At 40.5% G+C, this 26834-nt stretch overlaps 1 protein-coding gene across 6 annotated transcripts in view; it reads right to left on the reverse strand.

Annotated features, from left to right (window-relative positions):
- ANO10 (anoctamin 10) overlaps nucleotides 1-26834 on the reverse strand; it is a 247735-nt gene that overhangs the window by 41162 nt on the left and 179739 nt on the right. For 4 of the 6 annotated variants that reach the window (XM_044252830.1, XM_044252829.1, XM_044252826.1 and 1 more), the window contains 2 exons: nucleotides 11338-11454; nucleotides 9963-10022 (listed from right to left, as the gene is read on the reverse strand). In XM_044252830.1, the coding sequence (XP_044108765.1) occupies nucleotides 9963-10022; nucleotides 11338-11454 (177 nt within the window). The remainder of the gene's footprint in view (nucleotides 1-9962; nucleotides 10023-11337; nucleotides 11455-26834) is intronic. The other 2 variants (XM_044252825.1, XM_044252828.1) reach the window with 1 other exon arrangement.

A 26834-nucleotide genomic window follows, 5' to 3' on the forward strand; every position in this document is an offset into this window, starting at 1 on the left:
CTCAATAATGACTACCTCATAGTCACCAGCCTCCTTTCTTGGATTTCTGGTGCATTAAGTATCTATTACTGTGGAACAGATTAATCCAAAATCTTGTGGCTTTAAAACAACATGCGTTTATTTCCATGCTTTCTGTCGGCTGGGAATCTGGAAGAAGCTGGGTGGCTCTGGCTCAGGGCCTCCCACGAATGTGCAGTCAGGAGGTAGGGCAGGGGCTGAGGCATCTGAAGGCCTGACTGAGGCTAAGAGCTGGGGATGACAAACTACGGTCCACAAACCAAACCCGGCCCACAGCCTGTGCTTATAAGTATGGTTCTAACTGGAATACAGCCTCTTTCCTTCATTCACATATTGCCAATGGCTGCCTTTGCACGACAATGGCAGAACCGAGGAGTTTTGATAGAGACTGTATGGCCTACACACTGTAACTATTTACTACCTGATTCTCTACAGAAGATGTCTGCTAACCCTTAGACTAGAGAATGTTTCCAAGATGGTGCACTCACTTGGCTGTCAGCAGTAGGTCATACTTCTAGTCATGTGGGCCCTCCATCGGCTGCTTAAGGGTTGGTTCACAACCCTGGGGGTTCTCTGGGTAAAATCTGAAACTGGGCCCTGTACATCAAGGACAAGGAGAGACTGAAGAAAGAGGCCAGCCACTCCAGATTCGTAGGTGGCTGGTTTAACAATCAAGGCAAAGGACATGGAAGGCTTGATTTGGGTGGTCACAAGATGAGTAGATCTCCATATCTGCCCACCAGAATCTTACAGTTTATGTAGAGACCTCAAGGATGCTCAGTCACATATGCGATCCAGAGGGTCTCAACACCTACTCTCTCAAGGTTCTGTCCCTGAAATGGCTCTTAGTGTGGGAATGGTGGTCAGAACATACATTTCAAGGACAGGGAGGAGCCTCTGACTGCCTAGGTCCAACTCTTGGGTCAACCGGCAGTTAGACTTTCTTGACCCCTCCAACGTTGTGTCCTCACAACATGGCAGCCAGTTTCCTGAGAGTAAATGACCCAAGAGGGAGAAGAAGATGACAGAAGCCATATATATATATATATATATACATATATATATATATACACACACACATATATATGTATATGTATATATATATTTGTGAAAAAAATACACACACACACACACACACACACACACACACATTTTTTTTTTAAGTGACCTAGCCTCAGAAGACACATACCAATATTCTGTAGTATCCTATTGGGATGGGACTTCAAAAGGGTGTAAATACTTGGGAGGCAGGGATCACTGGGGACCTTGGAAGCTAACAATCACAGTTAGTGACACTTTTCTTAATCTGTACAATCAGGGTTTGGGACAGGATCAATAATTTTTCCTCTAACATTTGATATAGGCAATTTCTGATGATTGTGTATTTTGGTGTATTGGCCACAGTATGAATGTACTCAATATCTGTTGAATTTTAATATCTGTATTTTAATTTTGACATATATGAATTCAGCATAATTTACTATTTATGTTCTTAGAGCCATTATTTATGTGGGTTATTTTCCTTTAATTAATTAGGTAGTATTTCAAAAAGTTCCTAAATCCAAACATCCCCTGTTTTCTGTACTCTATTCTTAGAAGACAGAGGCAAATCTGTGTTGTTCTTAAGGATTTAAAGTCTAAAATTTCTAGTCTACCAATCACTGTATTTTTAGCCTAACCTCCTAGGTTTGTATTCATTGCATGATGCAATATTCAATCATATCCCTGAGGTTCTGTAGCACTAGAAATCAATGAAAAATAATACCACTTATTATATTGAATATTTTCTTATTACATTGAATATTTTCTACTTTAGCAATTTACTAGTAATTAAAAACAAAAGTTAAAAAAAAGTCTGTGGTTTCCTGACATAGCAAGTACTCAATAATGGTTTCCCGAATCCCAAATATAACACGCAAAAAAGAATTTCAAAGTTAAAAGACTAGAATTTAGTAATAGAGTAAGGCACAAAGAGATGGAGCTTTGACCCTAGTGATGTTCATTTAATTACTGACTTAATCATTCAACAAATGTAAATTCTGTGTCTGGAGTAATCTTGTCCCTAAGAAGCTTCTAGTCTGGTGGTCACAGACAAATATCTTTGACCTCAGTGAGTCAACAATATAATCTTTACTATCCTAGAATATATGGTTTAAAAAAAAAAAAAAAGGTAAATAGCTGCATTCATAACAGCCCAGGATTTTCCTAGAAAGAAAAGCCTGTTACCACACTGCTGGCCTGCAAGGTAATGTAACTATTACTCCGGTACAGAGTCTGAGATAAGAACTCTTAGAACTTTAAGTATCTTATCAGAATATGTGTTTTTCCTCTTAAAATATATAGCTTTGATGCGAGAAAGAGGTAAAAGGGATTAAGAGTACACTTCTCACAACGGAGCACTGAGTCATGTACAGAATTTTTGAATCACTATACCGCATGCCTGAAATTAATACAACCCAGTGTGTTATTTATGCCAGAAATTAAAAAAAAAACTTATGTATATATACATCTATAGTTTTAGGCCTTCTGAAATCTCTAAGATAATTTGCTATAAGATGAACTTTCTTCTTTACAAATTCAGACACATTTTGACGACAAATGTGACCCTGTCCAAAGCACAGGGTGTCCCTCCTACAGCACGGTAAACTCGAGGCCCTTCTGAGCAGAAAGGAACTGTACTTCCAAGTCCTTTCTGCCCACCCTACTTCTGGTTTACTCACGTGCTGGCTAGGAAAATGCTAAATTTTATTCTGTTTCATGGCCTATTCAGTAATTTCCAAAGTAAAAATAAATCTGGTACTGATTTGGCTATGTTTCTTACATCTGGAAAAATAATTAGGATTTACAAATTTAAAATTTTGCTTAGAAAACCAGGGTAATGAGATAAGTAACAATTTCTATGGATTGTTTACTAGGAAGATAAAAATGATCAAAGGCTTTCTAGAGTTTTAGTGAAGCATCTTATTTTAATGTCTGTTTGACTCTATGTACACTACAGCATTTTTTTCTCTAGTGACAACAGAAAATGCAGGGGGAAAAATGTCTTCACATCAGTGGTAAGGAGAGGACTGTTCCAGAGTCTGAACTTTGCAAAGTAGAAACTATTTTAGAATTCTATCTGGCTTGATTTGGGCTTTTTTTTTTTTACCATCTTCTGAAGCCATGACTGTTACTGGTATCAACCACAGTCAGTCTTTTGGGAAAAAAAAAATAGAATTTGAGCTTTATCAAGGCTAGATATGGGGACCTTATAAAGTGCTTGGATTCTCTTCCCTGGTGATCCCAGAAAGGCATATGACCTAACTGTTTCCATTTTTGCCACAGAACCTATTTTAAGATTCCTCTTTTCTTGTCCAAGGACATCACTTGTCATTTACTTAATATATTAGCTTCTGAACTATGTATGAGTCAACAAACTCAGTTTGATGAGGTGGAGATTTATTCAGAGTCTGCTGGGCATCAGGCCCTGTGCCAGATGAGGGAACACAGGGGTAGAGATCCACCAGCCCAAGTGCAGTGGGGGAATGCACACAAGTGGCCACCATCCTCACAGCGGAGACAGCGCTACACCACCCCATCCCCCCAGAAGGTGAGGTGTGTGAAGCTGAGGGCAAAGGGGAACTGTAGGGGTGGTCAGTTACAAAATGGCAGGGGGACCTGGGACTCCATGAGCAAGTACATCCTACCAGAGCAGAAAGGAAGAGGAAAGCAATGGGAGAGGGGATTGAGTGGCCACACAGAGCCAGCATTTGTTAAAGCATTGACCACCTGTGAAGAAGTATCCTTCGGGGACTGGAGAGAAACCCCATGTAAGTGGCTAACAGACCCTGGGCCAGGAACCCTTCAGAGGAGTGACTGCATGCACAGAGGCTTGGAGAAGCGCCTGGCTCCTGTGACCACCCGCTGCGGGCCAGCCTTCCTCCCCTCCACTATCACAGCTGCTCAGCTGCTTGTGGGCTCGAAAGTAGGCAGGCCTGCTGCAAAGGTGGAATGGGGACTCATCTCCTAATCTGGTTTCATGGCCTCATTTTCCCCAGAATTACTGCCTGGCTCACCTGGTGATACATGGCACCCAAGCACAAGGCAGTCCTTGTCTGTCCCAATGTCCCACTGTGTCCTACTCATGCTGTCCCACTCGGGCCCCACTCTGACCATATGTGGTAGGCACTGCCTCCCAGGGAGTTGTAGTGGGAAGATGACGACAGAGGATAAATGGAGAGGCCAGCTGAGAGGGGCCATCCCAAAGCCCTGGAGCTTACCAGGCCAGTACCTGGTTTGGGGCTCTGGGCCATGGACCATCCCTCTCCATGAACCAAGGCTCTGGCACCGTCTGCCACTAAGTTTCTTGGAAGCGGATTCTTTCTCTGGGCTCATTTCCTTCTGAACCACATGTTGGCAAACCAGCCTGTGATTACATAGCCAATAGCCAAATGCTTTAGCACCTTCATTCCAGACTGTGAAACATTTAACTTTCCCTTATAAATGTTTATTTACCTACCACCACTTGAGAGCACAGATGCAGGGAAGAGAAGTTCAGAGAATATTAGTTAATGCTGGAAATGGTTTAAATATACTCAATCCTAGGAAACAAAGACTTTACCTATGGCCTCTGGCCCAGATGGCCCAGCCTGGAAGGTCCCAAACCTGATTTGAGGCCCTTGAGGGCTATAATTAGCCCTGTGGTATCCTCTTAAAGTCCTTATCTTGTTCTTTCTGACTGATTTCTGGGGGCTGTTATCTTTCTCCAAACCTGCGTTTGGACCTAGCCCTCTGGCTTCTGTAGGTACTTGGCTCGGGAATGACTGGCTGCCCAGAGGCCAGCTAAAGAAGTTGTGGTGCCCTTGGGCTCCAGGACCCTGAGTGACTCCTATTTTTAATTAAATCCCAAAATTATCCAGAATTGAATAAATCAACTTGAAAAGAAAGAAAAGCGCATCATTCGGATATTTACCATCTAGAGTTCTTTGCAAAGGTCTCACCCGTAGAAGCCTGATTCTTTGAAAATGCCCTCTGCAAACAGTTTTATGTTCCCTAGTTTGCCTCTCACCTTCAAGTACATCTGACTTGCCCACATATTTAGACAAGTCATAGCTTCCTATCTGATCCAGAAGAGGGAACTGCTCCCAGTACCTCGCCTTTCCTCCATGCCTCCCATCGCAACTGAGAGCAGTAACTAGGACCCACAGAGCACTTCTCCAAATGGGCTTCAGGGCTCCTGCATTAGCAGCAGTGTGGGGCAAAATGCAGATCTCTGGGCCTTTCCACAGACCATGCAATCCAGCATTTCATTTTATAAAACAAAGCACATTTTATAAAACAAAAGAGACTACCTGCCTCATTTATGGCCCAGACCGCATTTGTTCCTGGCACTCACCTGACCATGCTTGGGATCTATTTTGCTGGGGGCTGAGGATGAGAGATGGGGGGATTTGGAGCAATAGGAAGGGATGTTTAAATGTAGGTGCCTGGGCCCCACCTGAGACCTAGGGAATCTGACTCTTTAGGTGTGGGGCACAGGTATCTTTCAAAAGTTCTACGTTCAATATGCACAGCCCGATTTAAGAACTGTCCAATGACCTAAATTTCTTAGTCATGTTTTCTCTATAAAATGGGAACCTGAATTGAAAAGCAGCAATTCAAGTGAAAATTAAACATAATATACTTATTTTCTATAAGTAATGATTTCTTTTGGCCGATGTACTGTCAATTTCTGGTCACTTAACAGTGAAAATGTCAGGGGATAGGCGAGGTATTAATGAGATTTATTCTTAAGTATGTCTTCAAGAACTTTGTTTTTGACCAGGGCCCACCAGAAGCTCTCTCTGCCTGTGATACATAGGAATGGCCCAGTGAAGTGAGGCTCTACTTATTTACAAAGCAGGTAGTTAAATGTCAGATTAAAGAAAAATAAGAAAAATTCTATATCCTAGAAATGTCAGTAGTTCAATAAGCAAACTGAAGACCTGCCAGTTAATCTGAGTTTTTGAAAAGCACTCTGTGGGTGACCTTTCATATCTAGGACCTTCTGGGCTTCTTCAGACCTCTGGACAGTGAGAATAAACAGGCAGCGTAGTAAGAATCGTTGCCGGACTCAGGGCCGCATGAACTTGCGAGGCCCAAGCAGCAGTGCCAACCACCCAACAAAGCCCTGGGCCAGCAAGAGAGGACAGGAGAGGGGCAGCTGGCACAGGCTCTCCCACTAGGCTTCTATCCTAGATCTGTCCTTCTCAGATTCTAACTTTAACAAACAAGGAGTGGAGAGGAGAATACTTTTACGTGGTTTGCTGTTCAGGACCCTGGGAAACCTTGACCACAGCACTCATCCCTGCCTCCTGCCCGCTTGATGGATCAGGCACTTGGGAGCCGCACATGCACAGATGTAAAACTACCTTTAGTGCAAGCTGGCTAGGACAAGCTAGAATGCCCTGTTTGAAGGTATTTGATAAATATAACAAGTCAAAGCCTGCGGGACATTTCTGTCCCTCCAGAATCTTAATAGCAAAATCAGCACCAAAGTCATGTTTTCTTAGAAGGTGATATTAATTAGAGAATCACATCTATGTCTCCAGAAGAGAAAGGCCCAAAGAGACTTAAAATCTTTTAGATATTTTTCTTCTTTTAAAATTTTATTTATTTATTTTTATTTAAGTAGGCTCTGTGCCCAGTGCGGAGCCCAATGTGGGGCTTGAACTCAAGACCCTGAGATTAAGACCTGAGCTGAGATTGAGAGTCAGATGCTTAACCAACTGAGTCACCCAGGTGACCCTCGGTTTTTCTTTTAAAATAATAAGAGACAGGGAGGTGCACCTGGCTGGCTCAATCAGTAAAGCATATAATTCTTGATCTCAGGGTGGTGAGCTCAAGCCCCACATGGGGCGTAGAACTCACTGAGAAAAAGTAAGCAAATAAAAAAAAATTTTTTTTTTAAATGAGACAGAATTTTGGTTAGTGCTTCATTACTCAATGACGATATGTGTAAATAAATTCTGCCCTTGAAATAGGGCTTTGCTTTGCTGTTAGGTAGTGTGTATCTGAAGCAGGGGAAGCCAGGAGCTGAGATGACCTCAGAGATCATTTAGCCATGTCCACAGCAAGCACTTACAGCTATGAGCCCCTCAAAGCAAGTATAACAGTTCTGCATTAGGACTCCTAGGTAAATGTATTAAGTAATATGAGCCATGTTAATATCCAACATCATTACAGACCCTTTGCTTTTTAGACAAATACACGATAACATGAAATCTTGAGCAAGAGGAAAGCTTCACTAGCATGGACAATTCTTTTCCCAAAGAATTTTATCCTAATAAAATGTATTTTTTTTGCTTGGAAGTATCAATTACTGTCATACTTTACTTCACTAATATGCTCATAAATGGAAATTTAAAAGTTTAAAAAATTTTCTGTGACTCTAAGTCTCACTATAAGTGTTTACAATTTTTTTCTGGACCAACTGGTCATTATAGTTATGACTGGGCATAAATGATAAAAATTACACAAATATATACATATTGATAAGCAATTATTAGACATAAATTCCTGGAAACATTTTCGAAATGCACCTTTTAAAGAGATGGATTTGGTTCTGGCAGGCGGAAGATTGTGATGTCTTTATGGACGTTTAGCCCCTGACACCTCCATGTTATACGGCTCTCTTCCAGCTTCGAGCCTGTCACGCTGGGGTCAAGGCACAGAGCAGGGTTCAAGGCAGTGAGGGGTGCCTTCTTCTATTAAGCAGGGGGAACAACTTTAGGCAGAGAGGCAGTGTGGCCTAGGACAGCCCAGAGGGACCACAGGGTACTCAGGCCTCCTACAAGAACATTTTAGAAAAAAGAGGACGCATATAAATTGGGGATCTGAATATTGAGGCTCTCATAATTGTCAGTGCTCACAGACTCCTCACAAGTTTAAGGAACTAGGCTATGGGGAGGGACTGTGCTCTACCCCCACCCCCAGCCTCTCCTTTAAGTGGGGGCTGAACAAGTACTCTGAAAGACTGAGTGGGGTCCATTGGGGCTCCAGATTCAGGTTGGTCTGCCCTCAGCCTTGGTCTCATCCTGATCCTGACCCCACCTGAGGCCTCACATCGATTCTAGGTTTTCACATTCAATTTGTGCCCTTAAACCTTGTGTGTAAAATACCTATTATATGAAAATAAATTTTACTCCAAAAATTTCACCTGACGTTTAAATTTTTTTCTAAGAAAAAAACCAAAGCATATGAATGTTTGTAAAAAGAATAAGGAAGAAGGAGGAACAGTGTGTGAAAGATGCACTCAGGTGTATCTGAAAATGGCATTAGGGAATTTAAGGAATTATTCAAACCACCAACATGAGGGAGGACTTTAGTTCTCATTTACTTACAGGAGTGCTTTAAATGCAGAAAACATACAGATAACAAATGGCGAATCACCCTCTACCCAAAGAATTCCTGTTGTCCTTCAACAAGTAGTACACGTGCCTGGTCGGAAAATCCAAGCTGTATGTGAAAACGGTTACCTTAATTTTTTTTTTTTTTAAAATGTTATTTATTTGAGAGACAGAGCAAGAAAGAACACAAACGGTGGGGAGGGGCAGAGGGAGAAGCAAATTCTTCCCTGAGCAGGGAGCCTGATGCGGGGCTCAATCCCAGAACCCTGAGATCATGACCTGAGCTGAAGGCAGACATTTAACTGACTGAGCCACCCAGGCGCCCAGAGATATCTTAATTTTTCCTCAAAGGCAGCTACTGTACTAGGTTTCCCGGAAGCCTTTCTAGGAAAAACAAAGGACGTGTTCGCATTCACCCATTTCTTGTCCCTTCCTTCCCTTTTTCAAAATTTAACTTAAACTTGTTCTGTACCTTGCTTTCTCTACTTGCTAAAATAGCAAACACACACTCACACATGCACGTGCATGCACATGCACACAACATACACCCCAGCACGAAGAGACCTTTTAAAAACAAGGTTCTGTGGAACCATTATCTTACTATAATTGTCTTAAACTGTCTCCTACTCAGTTTAGCTGTGTCTGGGTTCTTGCTAATAGAAATGCTTTGACAACATTATTTTGGCCCACTTTGCAGTTATTACCATTACCCTAGCAAGAGTCATTCTGGTTGGAGGGTAATCTAAATTTTGATTCAACTGCATTCTAGAAAGCCTGAGCCAATTTACACTTCTGTCAAGTATAGAAAAGTGTCCACTACTTCACACCAGGCAAGAACAGGTCATCAACCAGCGTTTGCCGACAGAATGAGTAAAATGTCACGTTTCCCTGTTGTTTGAACTTAAATTTCTTTAATTGTGAGTGAGGCCGAGCACCTCTTCTTAGGTTATGCTTTGATTACTGGCTATCTTTTTGTATGAAGTTATCAAAATGCTTCTTGAATTAAAGATGTTAACCATTTTTTATATGTTGCAAATATTTCCCCACTATGTCCAATTTATCTTTTGAGGTTTTTTGGTCATACAGAAGTTTTAAATTCCCATACTTTTTGTATCTCTTACCTGTCTGAATTTTGCAGGAGCATGGTGGCAAGAGGTATGTAGGGAATGAGGTAAAATGAAATGTAATAATTTTCCCAAACAATTGTCATCAGACCATGTAACAAACAGCCCTCCGTTCCCCCCACTACCACAGAATGTTAATTTTACCATAAACTAAAGTCCTAGTTTTATTTTGGTCCATTTACAGGCTCTCTGCTCTATTCCACTGATCTATTTCTTCCCTAATTCAAAATGTATTTCATTACTCTATTATTCAGAATACATTTTAATATCTGGCAGAGCTAAAGACCTCATTTCTCTTCTTTTTCAGAAATCTCCTTGCTGTTCTCAAATGCTTATTCCTATATATTTGAATTAGCATCACATTTTCACAAGACTGAATCTTTTGGTCCCAGCAGAATTTTAAAAATATCCTTCATATAGATTATCAATATTATTTTTATAAATTACTACACACGTTTTCTCTTTTGGCTTCTTTGGTAAATGGGGCCTTTTCTTCAATAATATTTTCAGATGGCTATTAAAGGGAAACAAACAAACAAACAAAAGGAAACAAACAATTTTAGACAAACCTCGTAACCTACCTCCTTACCAAGTTTTCCTATTTTGTCCGATAATGTATCTAGTGATTTTTAGATTTATAACCTTCTAATTTTCAAGGAGTGATACATTTGCTTCCTATAGGTTACTTGACCTTCTCACTTTTTCCTCCTGTAGAAGTGCACTGGTCAGCAGCCCCAGCACCACGGAAAGTACCAACGGTGGTAATGGGCTTCCTGACATTGCTGAGAATGGTTCTGTGGCTCACTGTGGAGCAAGATGCTGCTTGTGCTCTGATGTAAGACACAGACACACTGGCTAGGTGAACTTGCCCCACAACTTAGAAACTGAAATGTAGTCATCTAGCTTTCTCCACTGCTGCACCCCACTGGTGGACCTGCACTTCTTCTTCTCTATACTCTTAGCACAAGTCTTATCCTGGGGACACCCTGCCCAATCAGGAGCACATTCTGCTCCAGTGTGGGGCCTCCCATCTTGTGCACTGTCCTAGAGCCCTTGCTTCTACAGAGGGTCAGTTTGGGGAGAGGTCCTCCTTGCAATTTTTTCCCTCCCAGCTCCCCAAACATCAAAGGAAATATTTCTGTACAAGGTGGTGTGGAAGCCCAATGGACTGTGAGGGACAGAAGCCATGTCCTGGACCCACAGCTTGCCTCTCAGATGATAAGTGCCTTACTAATTTTCTCATTGGTTTAGTTCCTATGTATCTCTCACTAGAGAGAACTAGCTCTGGGCATGGAGAAGTCTCTATCTTCCTGTTCACATTCTGCTACGAGTAGAAAGTCAAAATGAAGACCTCCAGCTTCGCCCCTGGTATAATGTGGAAATCCCTGGATGAAGTTTCTACTTTGATGGCATTTTTGCTGCTTTTGCCCACACTTTCTTGTTCTCCCTCATTCTCTGCAAGATATTATGTGAGACTCTATTTATTCACTTCTTGCTTCATGTTTCTGTAGAAGGCAGACTTAGAAACTGTCGGAGCTGCCCCAGGATGATTCTTGGAAATCCTGGTCTTGTTCTTCTACTGAAAGCTAGCTCTGTTCTTTAACATTGCTCAGATATTTTTGTTTTGCTTAGTTTAGTTCTTTCAACTGTTTGTTGCTCATATTATTACGATTTAGGTTTTGTTATGCCATCTAAACTGGAGATGTATTCTGTATTTATTTACGCTGATAACTTCAAGGCTGAAGGAAATATTGAGAGTGAGCTCTCTAAATTATAGCCCCTGGCATTTGCTAAAGAGATACACTGATTTTCAGCACAGTTGCCCTTACCTGCCGCTTGAGTGCCTCCAAAGACTCGAACTCCAATCTGGCCAGTTTCATCTGGATATGCCGTGGTTTATCAGGTATGGCAAATGCAAGTATGAACTTTAAAGCCAGGAGTGCATGCTGAAAACAAGAAAGAGTACATGTTGACATGCCACACTAGGCTACAATGAGGTGTGCGATGAGACAACAAGGGACCTAAGCAATCTGTGATTCTTCTCATTAGTCTTATGAATTTCTTATGACTGGCCTGTCCATTATCAGAGATCAACCAGGCCCAAGAGTTCTATTTAACCCACCCCACTACCGTGGCCCACTCAATAACTACTGTCTTATTTGCTTTATTCTTCTAAAATTGGTTATTCACCCAAATTGATACCATACATTATTTTCAGTGTTTTATAGAAAAATGAAATTTACTCTGAGAAGTCTTTCACAAAATGTGTTTTTTCTACCTGTGTCCACCTTCCCAGTGTATGTTAGCATACAACACTGGCAGACTCCCTCTATTCTTTGCCCAATAACATCTTCCCTGTGCTGTGCTTCAGGCTATTATGTGAAACATACGGTGCCTTAAACACCAGGTGCCTTGAATCCTCTGCACCCCCACAAGTATCTGCTACTGTTTCTTTCATGAAATGATAATCAATAAATATTGATGAATTGATTGGTTGCAATGTACACTTTATGCTGCTGACTCCATCTATATGGTAAGGCAGGTACACAGAAACAAAGAGTGTATCCATTATAACACGGAAGCTTAGAACCCTTCTCCACCAAAATTATTTGGGGTTTTTCATACCATAATGATATGAGGTTTATAATTATGTTTTTTTCTCTGCAGAACAGAATAAACCAACAGGATTGTTTCCATTGGTAAGCCTGCTCTTCAGATGCATGGCCTCGACCTATGGATGCTTCTACAATTCTAGTATCATCTTGTGATCCAGGATCAACACCCACAGAAGTCTGAATGATGAAAAGAATAAAGTTGCCTCTTTGATGACAGCATGAATTACTAAATATTAAAAGCTGTGAAATGATGTTTAAAGGTAAGAAATGATTAAAAGGCATTTTGAAAATCAGCGAAGGAATGGAGCAGCCTCTAAGAAATGTTGCATTGAATTGCTGACAGAAAAAGAGGACAGCTTAAAAAAATTAGATGAACCCCTTACTGTGATATTTTCAAAAGGAGGATGAAGGATGAATACCATGTGGATATCTACTGGGAGAGGCATGAAATAATGAAGGAAATCAGCATCATGCCAGAACAAGCAATAATTCAATCCAAAGACCTGGAAATGGGCAGAGCCCCAGGGCAGGCCAGGTGCTCCTGGTATTAACAGATGTGGACTGGACCAGGGCCAGGCAGTCTTCACCAGAGTGTGACTGCTGGGACCCCAGAGGACACCTGCAAGGTGCTGATTAAGTATCTACAGTGTGAAAACTAGTAGATAACACAGCACGGATCAGATGACATCATCTGTTGTAAGTCTGAACTATCTGAATTAAATTAACAGGAACCTGGATAAAATCTACAAAGAACAAATAAATAATTCAAAAAAGGTATACTGTGTCATTATTTCATTCCATTGGAGCACTGACACATAATTTTATGTAAGACTTAACCTCTTCAGTAGAAATACTAGACAAGAAATAAACAAATGAGCAGATGAAAAGAAATCTTCCACATTTTCCAGGAAAGGGGTGTCCTCAAACTGCCAGAACCCCATCATGAGCCAGTCACTGGCCCCTTTCCATCTCTCCTAGAAATCCGTACCCATTTTCTCTTCTTTGGAGTCTTGGAGGGAACCAGTGAAAAAAAAGATCCTGCCAAGGTCTTCCCTTGGAAACAAGGTTCCTGTAAGATGTGTCAGCTCTCCTTTGGGAACAAGGACTGGTTACTGGGCAACCGAGGAAGGCTGCCACAGACCTCAGTGCTCACAGGTGCCATACAAAATGTCCATAACCCTCATGAATTAAAAATGTTGGTATTTATTAAACAATATCAGTTGATATAGGAAGTCATTTTAATATGGTTAGAACACTTACATAGCAGTAAGTTCTGAGTAGTTTGGAAATCCTGGTAAGTTATGAGTAGTTACCATAACATACCATAACCTGGTAAGTTATGAGTACTTCTGTATTTGTTTTCCTGAAATAATTTTATGTTAAATGTTTTTAAAGGCCCATATGTAGAGAGGTCAATTTCTTTTGAACTGTATTTGCAAATAGGTTCCTAATAGACCTGCTTATTTTAAGCTTTTAACGTCCCATTGAATACCTCCAGGGTTATGTTTCTTGAAGAGTTCCACACAACGCACACAGCTGAATACTCCTTAGCTGGCTACCAGCACCACAAAGCCAGAGGGAAGCAGTACTGTGTCCATCCTTTCACATATATTAGTGACTAGTGTGCTAGACATGGGTCACGTGTTGGAGGATTCTATAGGGAAGGAGATGATGTCCCGGCACACGGTCTAGAGGAGGAGACGAGTAATTACGGGCCATCCCCTAATGCCACGCATGAGTGGTCCCACCCAGTATACACAGGACAAGGAGCCTACAGACTGGCAGTTACCTGGGTTTTTAGCAGTTTGGAGAGGGAAGTATGTTTGCAGAGACATACAAGATGAGGAGTTGGCTAGGAGAGGGCAGGAGTGTTCCTAGAGAGGAAACCAACACCCAGAGCGGCAGTGGGGTTGAGGAGAGAGGGGACACGGAGGCACTCAGATACTGGAAGACACAGGAGCTGAGTGAGGAGTGAGGAGGCACTGAAGATGCCGACACAGGAATGATGGGCTTGGAGGTCTCCATTTGTGGCATGGATAGCAGACCAGTGTGGAGTGTGCAGCAGTACAGGCAGGTAAATGGGGTGAGCCAGTGTGTGCAAGAGTAATGGGACAGAACCTCCAGGACTGAATGGAGGGCTCGCCAGCAGAGGACCAGACAGGCTTCCACGGTTCCTCCATCATGACATGTGCAGGATGAGGAGCAGGCTGGAGGGAAAAGGTCTGTACGGCCTATGCACTTTCAGGGGACTGTGGGATATCTGGGTAGAGATGCTCAGCAGGCAGTGGGGCAGAGGAGTCTCAAGTTCACGACAGGCTGGAGGCAAACACCTGGAAGTTGCTAGGGTATATGCATAAGAGGCACATAATGCCATGGGAATGGCTGAGATCTGCAGGGATGCACAGTGAGGGAGAAAAGATGAGATGAAGTTAGAAGTCGGCACAGGATGGAACTGGAGGAAGGTATCAGGTGTGATGAACAGAGGGAGAGGTCTGAAAAGTAGCTTGAGAAGCAGCACATGGGGGGAGGCAGAAATTGGGAAGCTTGTGGGGTTACAGAAACAAAGCAGAGAGAAAGAAGCCAGTCAAGTGGGCACTAGAAGGTCATGTACATGGAGGCTGGGGGGCAACCTTTGGTTTTTAACCAACAGGCGGCCTTTGGTGGCTCTGGTGGGAGTGGTTTCAGGTGAGTGGAGGCACAGAAGCAAGACCAAGGTGAGCCAAGAAGGGCCTGGGAAGCAAGAATGGAGAAAGCAGGGCTTGTCACACTGAAGAGGGAGAGCTCACTCAGGGAAACAAAGGCACTGGGGGCACTCATTTTAAAGAAGAGAAGAACTCTAGAAGAAATTATTGTTCAGAATTGGCAATTCATACTTAAAATGAGGAAGGACAGGTGACCATCCCATAGTGTTCTCATTTTTCTTTTACAGACCTCATCTTAAACCATCACTACGTATCCTTTCCTCAAAACAGATCCTCATAATCTTCAACAGAAGAAAAAAAGTGCCTTGAAGAGCAAAACAAAAATGCCAATATTATTAACCAGATTAGAAGAGGATATATCAACATCTTGGCAATAGTTTTCTTTGGATGGTTGGCAATATGCGCAATCTCTTTATCTTTAGTCTCTGATAACATGCATTACTTCTTTTTTCCTTTCCTACATTTTTTTTGGTTTTTACTCTAATTCCAGTTAGTTAACATACAGTGTAGTATTAGTTTCAGGTGTACAATACAGTGATTCAGCACCTCCATACATCATGCTGTGCTCATCACAGCAACTGTGCTCCTTAATCTCCATCACTTATTTAGCTCATGCCCCCTCACCTTCCCTCTGGTAGCCTTCAGTTTTTTCTCTATCGTTAAAGAGTCCGTTTCTTGGTTTGTCTTTTTTTTCACTTTTGCTCATTTGTTTTGTTTCTTCAGTTCCACATATGAGTGAAACCATATGGTCTTTGTCTTTCTCGGACTTATTTCGCTTAGCATTATACTCTTTAGTTCTATATGTGTTGTTGCAAATGGTAAGATTTCTTTCTTTTTTATGGCTGAATAATGTTCCATTATATATATATATATAATGGAACTACACACACACACACACACACACAGCACATCTTCTTATCCATTCATCAATCGCTGGACACTTGGGCTCCTCCCATATCTTGGCTATTGTAAATAATGCTGCTACAAACATAGGGCTGCACATTGTGCATTGCTTTTATAAGGGGGAAAAATCCACTTCAGTCAAAAAGAATGCAAGTGTTCCTCACAGCTGGGGAAGATCAGGGAGAAGAGATGACCACTAGTGAACCCGTGAGCTGGACCTAGATGACTGGAGGCTGCTCACTTCCTCCCCTGTCCTTGGAATGTGGGAGTGAGCTTGCCCCTCTCACTCCCAGAAGCTGCTGTAAGGACATCACCTTGAGATGGTGAGGTGGTGCTGAGAACAGTATAGTTGATGGTACAGTTGACCAAACCCAGCAAAGGCCTCTATTGATAAAAGTTCATAAAAACTCCTTAGATGTGGCGAGGAGGTACAAGGATCCACTCATCTTGCTGCCGCCCAAGACAAGCCTCATAGGTAAGTTCCCTTTGCTATTTAACTGTCATCTTCCCACTTGGAGAGGTTGGCCTCTTTCTTCCATCTCTTCCTGCCCTCCACACTCAGGGGTCAGCTCAGATTTCACCCATGAAGCTCCTGGGAAGGTTGTGAACTGACACTCACCTAAAGGAATTACATATGCTAAAGCTCCTAACCCCCCTTCACTATAACTGTCCATATGCCCAGGAGACAGACCCAAACCAGAAAACTTGCAGCCCAGGGAGTCTGGTTTTTTAATCTGGGGTCCTAGATGAGAAGCAGCTGGTGAAGGTCATCACTTTGTACTCATTCCTTCTGCAAATAGGTAGGAGAGCACTTACACACAGCCAGGCCACCTAGATGCTGGCCTTCTTTCACCACTTCCTTCCCTCCTCAAACCGTGTCACACTGATCCAACCCTCACTCTGCCCCACTTTGCAGCACTCCAGAAGTTCCACCAATTACAGGCTTATCTGGTTTGACATATCCCTGGGAGGGTGAAGGAGCATTGCCATTCACAGGTAACTGTCAGTAAGTTTAATTAGCCAGTGCTAGCAAACTCTGTCCTCCACCTACCCCCAATACTCTTGAGTGCTCAGAAGTAGGGGGATATGTCACAGCAGCTTCAGCAGTGGGATACTGGCTTTGAGGAAGAGGAGTAAATAGAATCAGAATGGAACTAACACTATCTTAATGCTCAGGAAAGGATAAATTAGATATCCAGCCACCGTCACAGTCTCTTTACTGGTTTCTTGTACCCAGGATCCACAGTTCAAGTTGATGGATTAAGTAAGCTTTTGTAGGCTACACTGGAAACCTAAATAACAGTTATAGCACCATGTTTCAAAAAAAAATTAACCTTTAAAATGTTGTTTATATATTCCCTACAGCAAATCTGTTTCAAGGCTGGGGAACTGCTTTATGCTAACTGAACTGAGAAAAAAAAATTGCAAAAGGCATTTTAGCTGTTTCTACTTGTTTTCATAAATAAAAGCAAACCTAAGACAAAATGTGAATCTATTCAGATTTGAAGAAAAACATATTCAAAAATGAATACTTTGGTTGGCTTTTCATTGCCTGTGAAAAGAGAAGACATTTTGTGGCCATGATTGTGATTCTTCCTTCATTGACAATCTTCTTTTAAAGTAAAACTCACAAAATTGTATCCTAAACAAAGCAAAGAAGAAAAGAAACAGTTGGGGGTGGTGTGGGAAAATGGGCAGAATTTTAAAAGTAGTAAATACAAAGAAGTTGGCTTCCCATAACAATATGCTTCAAATAATGATTATAGGGTGTATTAGTCAGGAAAGAAGAAAAGGACAAGCCAAAGAAAAGGAGCATCTGGAGCTAAGTATTTCCCAGAAACACAGTACTGCCTACTCAGCCACTGGTGTCATGCACTTCTGGTCACCCCAGGAGGTCAAGCTCTTGGGAGTCTTGTGGCAGGTGTATAGTCTGTGAGCAGAACCTTTTTATTTTACAAAAACTGGAAACTATGACACAATCGACAGTAGCAGCTGTGTTTGTAGCAGCATGTCCCCAACCCTGTCTCTTATGAAATACAAAATGCAAATTAGAGATAGTTCTTAGAATTCTGAAAAGATAATTTGATCTCTACAGTGGAATGTCGGCCATAGTACCTCTTTCCATTCAGAGTCCAGCCACCACTGAATAAAAGAAACTCCAAAAGAGCATCCTCTGCTGATTACCAAATTACATGCCAAATGCCAATTAATAAGAAATGATTAATAGATCCAAGATTGAAAAAAAATATGGAATTAGGCTCTTAAGAAGCAAACCTCAGACAAACAGAAATACAACATACCAAAATCTATGGGTTCCAGCAAAAACAGTTCTAAGAGGGAAGTTCATAGCAATATAGGCCTGCCTCAAGAAATAAGAGAAATTCAAATTAACCGTTTAACTTTAAACCCTAAAGGAACTAGAAGGAAAAAAAGAACAAATAAAGCCCAAAGTTGGTAGAAGAAAGGAAATAATAAAGATTGGAATGGAAATAAATGAAATAGAGACTAAAAATAGAAAAGGATCAGTGAAACTAAGAGCAGATTCCTTGAAATAATAAACAACATTAACACATCTTTAGATTCCTCAAGAAAAAAAGAGAGGGCTCAAATAAATAAAATCAGAAATGGAATAGAAATTACTGATACCACAGAAATACAAAGGATCCTAACAAACTACTAGGCACAATGACAGGCCAACAAATCGGACAACCTAGAAGAAATGGATAAATTCCTAGAAACAGAAAATCATCCAGACTGAATCATGAAGAAATAAAAAATTGGAACAGGCTGATTATTAAGAAATTGGATCAGTAATCAATAGCTCCCAACAAATGAAAGTCCAGGATCAAATGGTTTTATTACTGAATTCTACCAAACATTCAAATAAGATTTAATACCTATCCCTCTCAAACTCTTCCAAAACATTGAAAAATATGGAAAGCTCTCCTCATTTTATAAGGCCAGCATAACCTTGCTCCAAAAACCAGACAAGGACATCACAAAAAAAGAAAATTATAGGCTGGGGATAAAAATAGATGCAAACTCCCCCACCAACAAAATATTAGCAAACTGAATTTAAGACACATTAAAACGATCATACCATGATCAAGTGGGAATTATTCCAATGACGAAAGGATGATTCAACAATTGCAAATAGATCAGCACTACATTAACAAAATGAATGATAATGCAGTAAAAGCATTTGACAAAATTCAACATCAATTTATGACAAAAACTCTCAACAAAGTGGGTATAAAGGACATGTACCTCAACATAATAAAGGCCATAGATAACAAACCCACAGGTGACATCATACTCAATGGTGAAAAGCTGAAAGCTTTTCCCTCTAAGATCAAGAACAAAGGCAAGAACGACCACTATTCCTACTTTTATTAAACACAGTACGTACTGGAAGTCCTAGGAAGCAATTAGTCAAGGAAAAGAAACAAAAGGCATATAAATTAGAAAGGAAGAAATAAAACTGTCACTATTTGCAGATGACATGATGTTATATATAGAACACCCTAGAGATGCTACCAAAAAACTTCTAGAATAAATGGATTCCATAGATTTTCAGATAAAAAAATCATTATACAAAAATCTGTTCCATTTCTGTTCTCTGATAACAAGTTATCAGAAAGAGAAATCAAGAAAATAATCTCATTTACAACTGTATCAAAAAGAATAAAATAGCTAGTATAAATTTGGCCCAAGAGGTGAAAGCCTTGTACTATAAAAACTATAAGACATTAATAAACTGAAGAAGACAGAAATGAATGGAAAGATATTTAGCACTCATGGACTGAAAGAATTATTATTATTAAAGTGTCTATACTACCCAAAGCAATCTACAGATTCAATGCAATCCATATCAAATTCCAATGGTATTTTTTTCATAGAACTAGAATAATTCTCAAATTTGCATGGGACCACAAAAGACCTCAAATAGCCAAAACAATCCTGAGAAAGAACAAAACTGGAGGTCCTACACTCGCTGATTTCAAATAGCAGTACAAAGTTATAGCACTCAAACAGCACAGTATTGACATAAATGAAACAGAATGGAAAGCCCAGAAATAAACACAAGCATATATGGTCAATTAATTTATGACAAAGAAAGCAAAAGTATACAACAGGGAAAAGAACTCTTAGAAATCTGTTCTTGGTGACAGACGTCCCTGCCTGAAAGATGCTCAGGTGGCAAAGCAGGGCACAATCCTAGGTGGGGCAGTGTGGTCTTAGGATTCTCAGGGGTCACGGAAAGACAAGGGATTCCTGACTGTGGCAGAGTTACCAAGCACTGGAGCTGGGAAGCCAGCTGCAAACACAGCGGGCGCTAAGGTCTGGATTGCAATAAACCATGAACCTCAGCACAGCTGGGTGACTGCTCTCTGAGTAGGGGCCCAGCGAGTGGCAGAACTGCAGCAAGACCCCCTCCTTCCACCCCAGGGAGGAGTGGTAGGGGAGCACACCATAGGAGTCTATGGGGTTTGGAAACTCAAAACAGGGTTGTGTGCCTGAGACAGAAATCCTTGGTCACAGGCTAGGTGAGCATGGAATGCACAGAGAGACAAGGGAGACAGGAATAATTTGACTGCTTTTCCCTGAGGGCACCCTGAAGAGGGGGGCCGGAGCTCTTGGCTCAGGGGCCAGAGATTGGGGGGCCACCATCTTCATTCCCGTCCTCCAGAGCTCTATGGAAAGCTTTCACGGAACAAAGGCTACTGAGACTGAACATGAGGAGATTACTTAGCCTGGCCCCTGGCAAGGGTGGTGCAATTCTGCCTCAGGCAAACACATTTGAGAATCACTGCAGCAGGCCCCTCCCCCAGAAGATCAGCAAGAACATCCAGCCAAGATCATGTTTATCAATCATAGATAACTATAAAACTCCAGAGCTAGAGGAAAATAGTATATAGAATTCATGGTTTTTTTCCACCACAATTCTTTAGTCTTTCAATTTTAATTTTTTTCTCTTTCCCTTTTAACCAATTTATTTAATCAATTCTTTTTAAAAATCATTTATTATCATTTTTACATTTACATTCTATCCTTTCCTTGTATTTATTTGTGTGTGTGTGTGTGCGTGTGTGTGTGTCAACACCCTGACATCTAATAGTGAAGTTTTCAGATCTCAAAGACAAAGAGAATATCCTGAAATCAGCTTGGGACAAGAGGCCTGTAACCTACAATGGTAGAAATATTAGACTGGCAACATACCTATCCACACAGACCTGGCAAGCCAGAAAGGACTGGCGTGATACATTCAGGGTGCTAAATGACAAAAATAAGCAGCCAAGAATACTTTATCCTGCTAGGATATCATTCAAAAATAGAAGGGGAGATAAAAGCCTTCCAGGACAAACGGAAACTAAATGAATTTGTGACCATTAAACCAGACCTGCAAAAAAATACTCAAGGGGATCCTTTAAGCAGAGAGAGATCCCAAAAGTAACACAGACCAGAAAGGAACAGAGACAATATATAGAAGTAGGAACTTTACAGATAATACAGTGGCACTAAATTCATATCATTCAGTAGTTAAATGGGCAAAATGCCCCCAATCAAAAGACACAGGGTATCAGAATGGATAAAAAAGTAAGACCCATCAGTACACTGTCTTCAAGAGACTCATTTTAGACCCAAAGACACCTCCAGATTTAGAGTGAGAGAGTGGAAAATAATTTTTCATGCTAATAAATAACAAAAGAAAGCTGGGATAGCAATCCTTATATCAGACAAATTATATTTAAAACCAAATACTGTAATAAGAGATGAGGAAGGACATTATATCATAACTAAAAGGTCTCTCCAACAAGGAGATCTAACAGTTCTAAGTTTTTATGTCCCTAACGTGGGAGCAGCCAATTATGTAAATCAATTAATAAAAAAAATTAAAGAAACACATTGATAATAAAACAACAGTAGTAGGGGACTTTAACACCCCCCCCAACTCACTGCAATGGACAGATCATCTAGGCAGAAGTTCAACAAGGAAACAAGGGCTCTGAATGACACATTGGACCAGATGGACTTCAGAGATGTATTCAGAACATTCCATTCTAAAGCAACAGAATACACATTCTTCTCAAGTGCCCATGTGACATTCTCCAGAATATACCACATACTAGGTCACAAATCAGGTCTCAACTGGTACCAAAAGATTAGGATCATTCCCTGAATATTTTCAGACCACAGTGCTGTGAAACTGGAACTCAATCACAAGAATAAAGAACTTAAAAAAAAAAAAAATGAGGTTAAAGAGCATCCTACTGGGGCGCCTGGGGGGGGCTCAGTCGGTTAAGCTACTGTCTTCAGCTCGGGTCATGATCCTGGGGTCCTGGGATTGAGTCCCACATTGGGCTTCTTGTCCAGCAGGAAGCCTGCTTCTCTCTCTGCCTCTGCCTGCTTGTGCTCTCTCTCTCTCTGACAAATAAATAAATAAAATGTTAAAAAAAAAAAAAAAGAGCACCCCACTAAAGAATGAATGGGCCAATGAGAAAATTAAAGAAAATTTTTTTTAAATTCATGGAAAAAAATGAAAATGAAAACACAACTGTTCAAAACCTTTGGGATGCAGCAAAGGCAGTCCTAAGAGAGAAGTACATAGTAATACAAGCTTTTCTCAAGAAACAAGAAAGGTCTCAAATACACAACCTAACCATACACCTAAGAGCTGGAGAAAGAACAGCCAATAAAGCCTAAACCAAGCAGGAGACAAGAATTAATAAATATTAGAGCAGAAATCAATGCATAGAAACCAAAATACCGTGGAACAGATCAATGAAACTGAGAGTTGGTTCTCTGAAAGAATTAATAAGATTAATAACCCTCTAGTCAGACTTAGCAAAAAGAAAAGAGATAAGACCCAAATTGATAAAATCATGAATGAAAGAGGAGAGATCACCACCAACACTGAAGAAATACAAACAATTATAAGAACATATTATGAGCAACTATAAGCCAGCAAATTAGGCAATCTGGAAGAAAGGATGCATTCCTACAAACATATAAACTACCAAAACTGAAACAGGAAGAAACAGAAAACCTGAATAGACCCATAACCAGTAAAAAAATTTAAAAATCCCCCAAAAAACAAGTGTCCAGGGCCAGATGACTTCCCAGGGGAATTCTAGCAAACACTGAAAGAATTAATACCTATTCTTCTGAAGATGTTTAAAAAAATAGAAATGGAAAGAAAAGTTCCAAACTCGTTTATGAGGCCAGCATTATCCTGATTCTAAAACCAAAGGCCCCACCAAAAAGGAGAATTATAGACCAATATCCCTGATGAACACAGATGCCAAAATTCTCAATGTCAATAAGACCCAACAGTACATTAAAAGGATTACCCACCATGACCAAGTGGCATTTATTCCTGGAATGCAAGGGTTGTTCAACATCCACAAATCAATCAATGTGATACACTACAGTATGATACAGTACATTAATATGATATACTAAGTTAATAAAAGAAAGGACAAGAACCATATAATCCTTTCAATAGATTCAGAAAAATATTTAACAAAATACAGCCTCCTTTTTTTGATTAAAACTCTTCACAGTGTAGGGATAGAGGGAACATAACTCAGTATCATAAAAGCTATCTATGAAAAACCCACAGTGACTATCATTCACAAAGGGGAAAAATGAGAGTTCTCCTGCTAAGGTCAGGAACATGGCAAGAATGTCCACTATCACCACTGCTATTCACCATAGTACTAGAAGTGCTAGCTTCAGCAATCAGAGAACAAAAAGAAATAAAAGTCATCCAAATCAGCACAGAAGAAGTCAAACTCTCACTTTTCACAGATGACACAATACTCTATGTGAAAAACCTGAAAGATTCCAAATTTGCGAGAACTCATATAGGAATTCAGCAAAGTGGCAGGATATAAAAATCAATGCACAGGAATCTGTTACATTTCTATCCACTAACAATGAGACAGAAAAAAGAGAAATCAAGGAGTCAATCCCATATAGAACTGCACCCAAAGTCATAAGATACCTTGGAATAAACTTAACCAAAGAGACAAAGAATCTGTACTCAGAAAACCACAGAACACTCATGAAAGAAATTGAGGAAGACCCAAAGAAATGGAAAAATGTTCCATGCTCATGGATTGGAAGAACAAATATTGTTGAAGTGTCTACGCTACCTAGAGCAATATACACATTCAATGCAATTCCTATCAAAATACGTTAACTTTTTTTCAAAGAGCTGGAACAAATAATCCTAACATTTGTATGGAACCAGAAAAGACCTCAAATAGTCAAAGGAATGTTGAAAAAGAAAACCAAAGCTGGTGACCCCACAATTCTGGACTTCAAGCTCTATTACAAAGCTGTAATCATCAACACAGTATGGTCCTGACACAAAAACAGATACAAAGGTAAATGGAACAGAATCAAGAACCCAGAAATGGACCCTCAACTCTGTGGTCAACTAGTCTTCAACAATGCAGGAAAGAATATCCAATGGAAAAAAGACAGTCACTTCAACTAATGGTGTTGGGAATATTTGACAGCTGTATATATACAGAAGAATGAAACTGGACCATTTCCTTGACACCATACACAAAAATAGACAATGGATGAAAGATGTAAATGTGAGACAGGAATCCATCAAAATCCTAGAGGAGAACACAGGCAAGCATCATTTGTGACCTCAATGCAGCAACTTCTTGCTAGACACATTTCTAAAGGCAAGGGAAACAAAGGTAAAAATGAACAATTGGGAATTCATTAAGATGGAAAACTTTTTTACCTTAAAGGGAACAGCTGACAAAACCAAAATACAACCAACAGAATGGGAGAAGATATTTGCAAATATCTTATCAGATAAAGGGCTAGTATCCAAAATCTATAAAGAACTTACCAATCTCAACACCCAAAGAACAAATAATCCAATCAATAAGTGGGCAGTGGACGTGAACAGATACTTCTCCAAAGAAGACATCCAAATGGCCAACAGACACATGAAAAGTGCTCAACATTACTCGGCATCAGGGAAATACAGATCAAAACCACAATGAGATACCACCTCATACCAGTCAGAATGGCTAAAATTAACAACTCAGAAAACTAGAGTTGTTGGCAAAGATTGGTGGGAGTGCAAACTGGTGCAACCACTCTGGAAAACAGTACGGAGTTTCCTCAAAAAATTGAAAATAGAGCTATTCTATGACTCAGCAATTGCACTACTGGGTATTTACCCCAAAGATACAAATGTAGTGAGCCAAAGGTACCTACAACCCAGTGTTTATGGCAGCAAAGCCCACAATAACCAAACTATGGAAAGCACCCAGATGTCCATCAATAGATGAGTGGATAAAAATGGAATATATATATACATATATATGTATATATATATATAATGGAATACTATTCAGCCATAAAAAATGAAATCTTAGCATTTGCAATGATGTGGATGGAACTACAGGGTACTTTGCTAAGCAAAATAAGTCAATCAGAGAAAGACAATTATCACACGATCTCACTCACCTGTGGAATTTAAGAAATAAAACAGAGGAGCACAGAGGAAGAAAAGAAAAAATAAAACAAGACAAAAATCTGAAAGGGAGACAAACCAGAAGAGACTCTTAATCATAGGAAACAAACAGGTTGTTGGAGAGGAGGGGGGTTGGGTTAACTGGGTAATGGACATTAAGGAGGGCACGTGATGTAATGACTACTAGGTATTATATAAGACTGATGAATCAGTGACCCCTACCTCTGAAACCAATAATACATTATATGTTAATTAATTGAATTTAAAAAAAATAAAAAGATAAAGAAAGAAGAAAGGGAAAAAAAAGAATGAGAAGAACCAAGAGAATTTGTCGAAATTCTGAATATAGGACTGATGAGGCAGAAAGTGTAGCACATCTCCTGACATAAAGGCAGGTCCTCCCAAAGAAGACTCAGAAAGACACCAATGTCAGATTCAGCCCCACAATAGGAAAGGATTGGGACAGGGAGTGTTCACCAAAGTGAATGTATTAAAAAGCTACCTTCAGAAAAACTAGGGCCACAGGGAGCCCTTTGTTATGCCACCTTGTAACAGAGAGACCGCAAGGTTCTTCTCTTGCACTAAAGCCAGTGACTTGCCCTTTAAAGAAAGCATGTGATCATCTGGGAGAGTCCTTGTGTGGGACTGCTAGGCCCAAGAGAAAAGCCACACCCACAGTCATACCAGGCTCCTATGAAAGACTTAGAGGCCAGACTGAAGTCGACAAGACGCTGAAATAGAAAGCCTAAACCTTGTTCCTCCACTGAGATACAGACCTAACAACAATATACCGTCCAAAAAGCCTTTACCAGTTAAGAAGTTGCAGTACTCCAAGAAAGCACAAAGTCAAGAATGGCTACTTTGAAATACATAAGAAAAGTCACTGGATTTCACCTGCAATAGCTCCTCCTCCAAGCTGGCACAACTAAGCACAATTGGGAGAAAATACCCAACTCATGGCTTCTCCCTCAGGAGAGGAGAAGAGTCGAACATATATCCAATGTTCTGGGTTTTCAGGGCATTGCCCCAGGGACTGATTTCTATCTCAGTAGACTCAGTCCTGGAAAGGATGTGACATGTTTTGGATGCCTGGGGGTCACTAAGAGCAACATGAGCTTGGTGGCATGCTGAAGTACCTGCAGTACTGCAGACAGACAATGGAAGGAACAAGAAATCATAAACTCCTGAAAATGAAACTGACAACCTTCCTAACTGGGAAATTACATGCACAAGTTCAGAGAAGACACACTCCCAGAAAAGGTGTGAGACACCTCCAGCTCTCTAGCTGGGCTGACTGATGGAGTTTTTACAGCTAGTCTGTAAAGACTGGGAGAGGTGGCTATTTTTTTAAATGCAAAAACCTCACTGAAAAGTAATAAGGCATATGAAGAAACAGGGATACATGGCACAATCAATGGAAAGTAATAAATCTTGAAAAACCAACCCTAATGAAACAGAAATGTATAAATTACCTGACAATTCAAAATAATTAACCTGAAGAAACTCGATGGGCTACAAGAAAGAAAACTAACTGAAATCTGGAAAATAATGCATGAAAAAAATGAGAATATAAACAAAGAGACAGAAACTATAAA

The sequence above is a fragment of the Neovison vison genome, chromosome 6 (genome assembly GCF_020171115.1).
Source record: "Neovison vison isolate M4711 chromosome 6, ASM_NN_V1, whole genome shotgun sequence".
NCBI lineage: Eukaryota > Metazoa > Chordata > Mammalia > Carnivora > Mustelidae > Neogale > Neogale vison.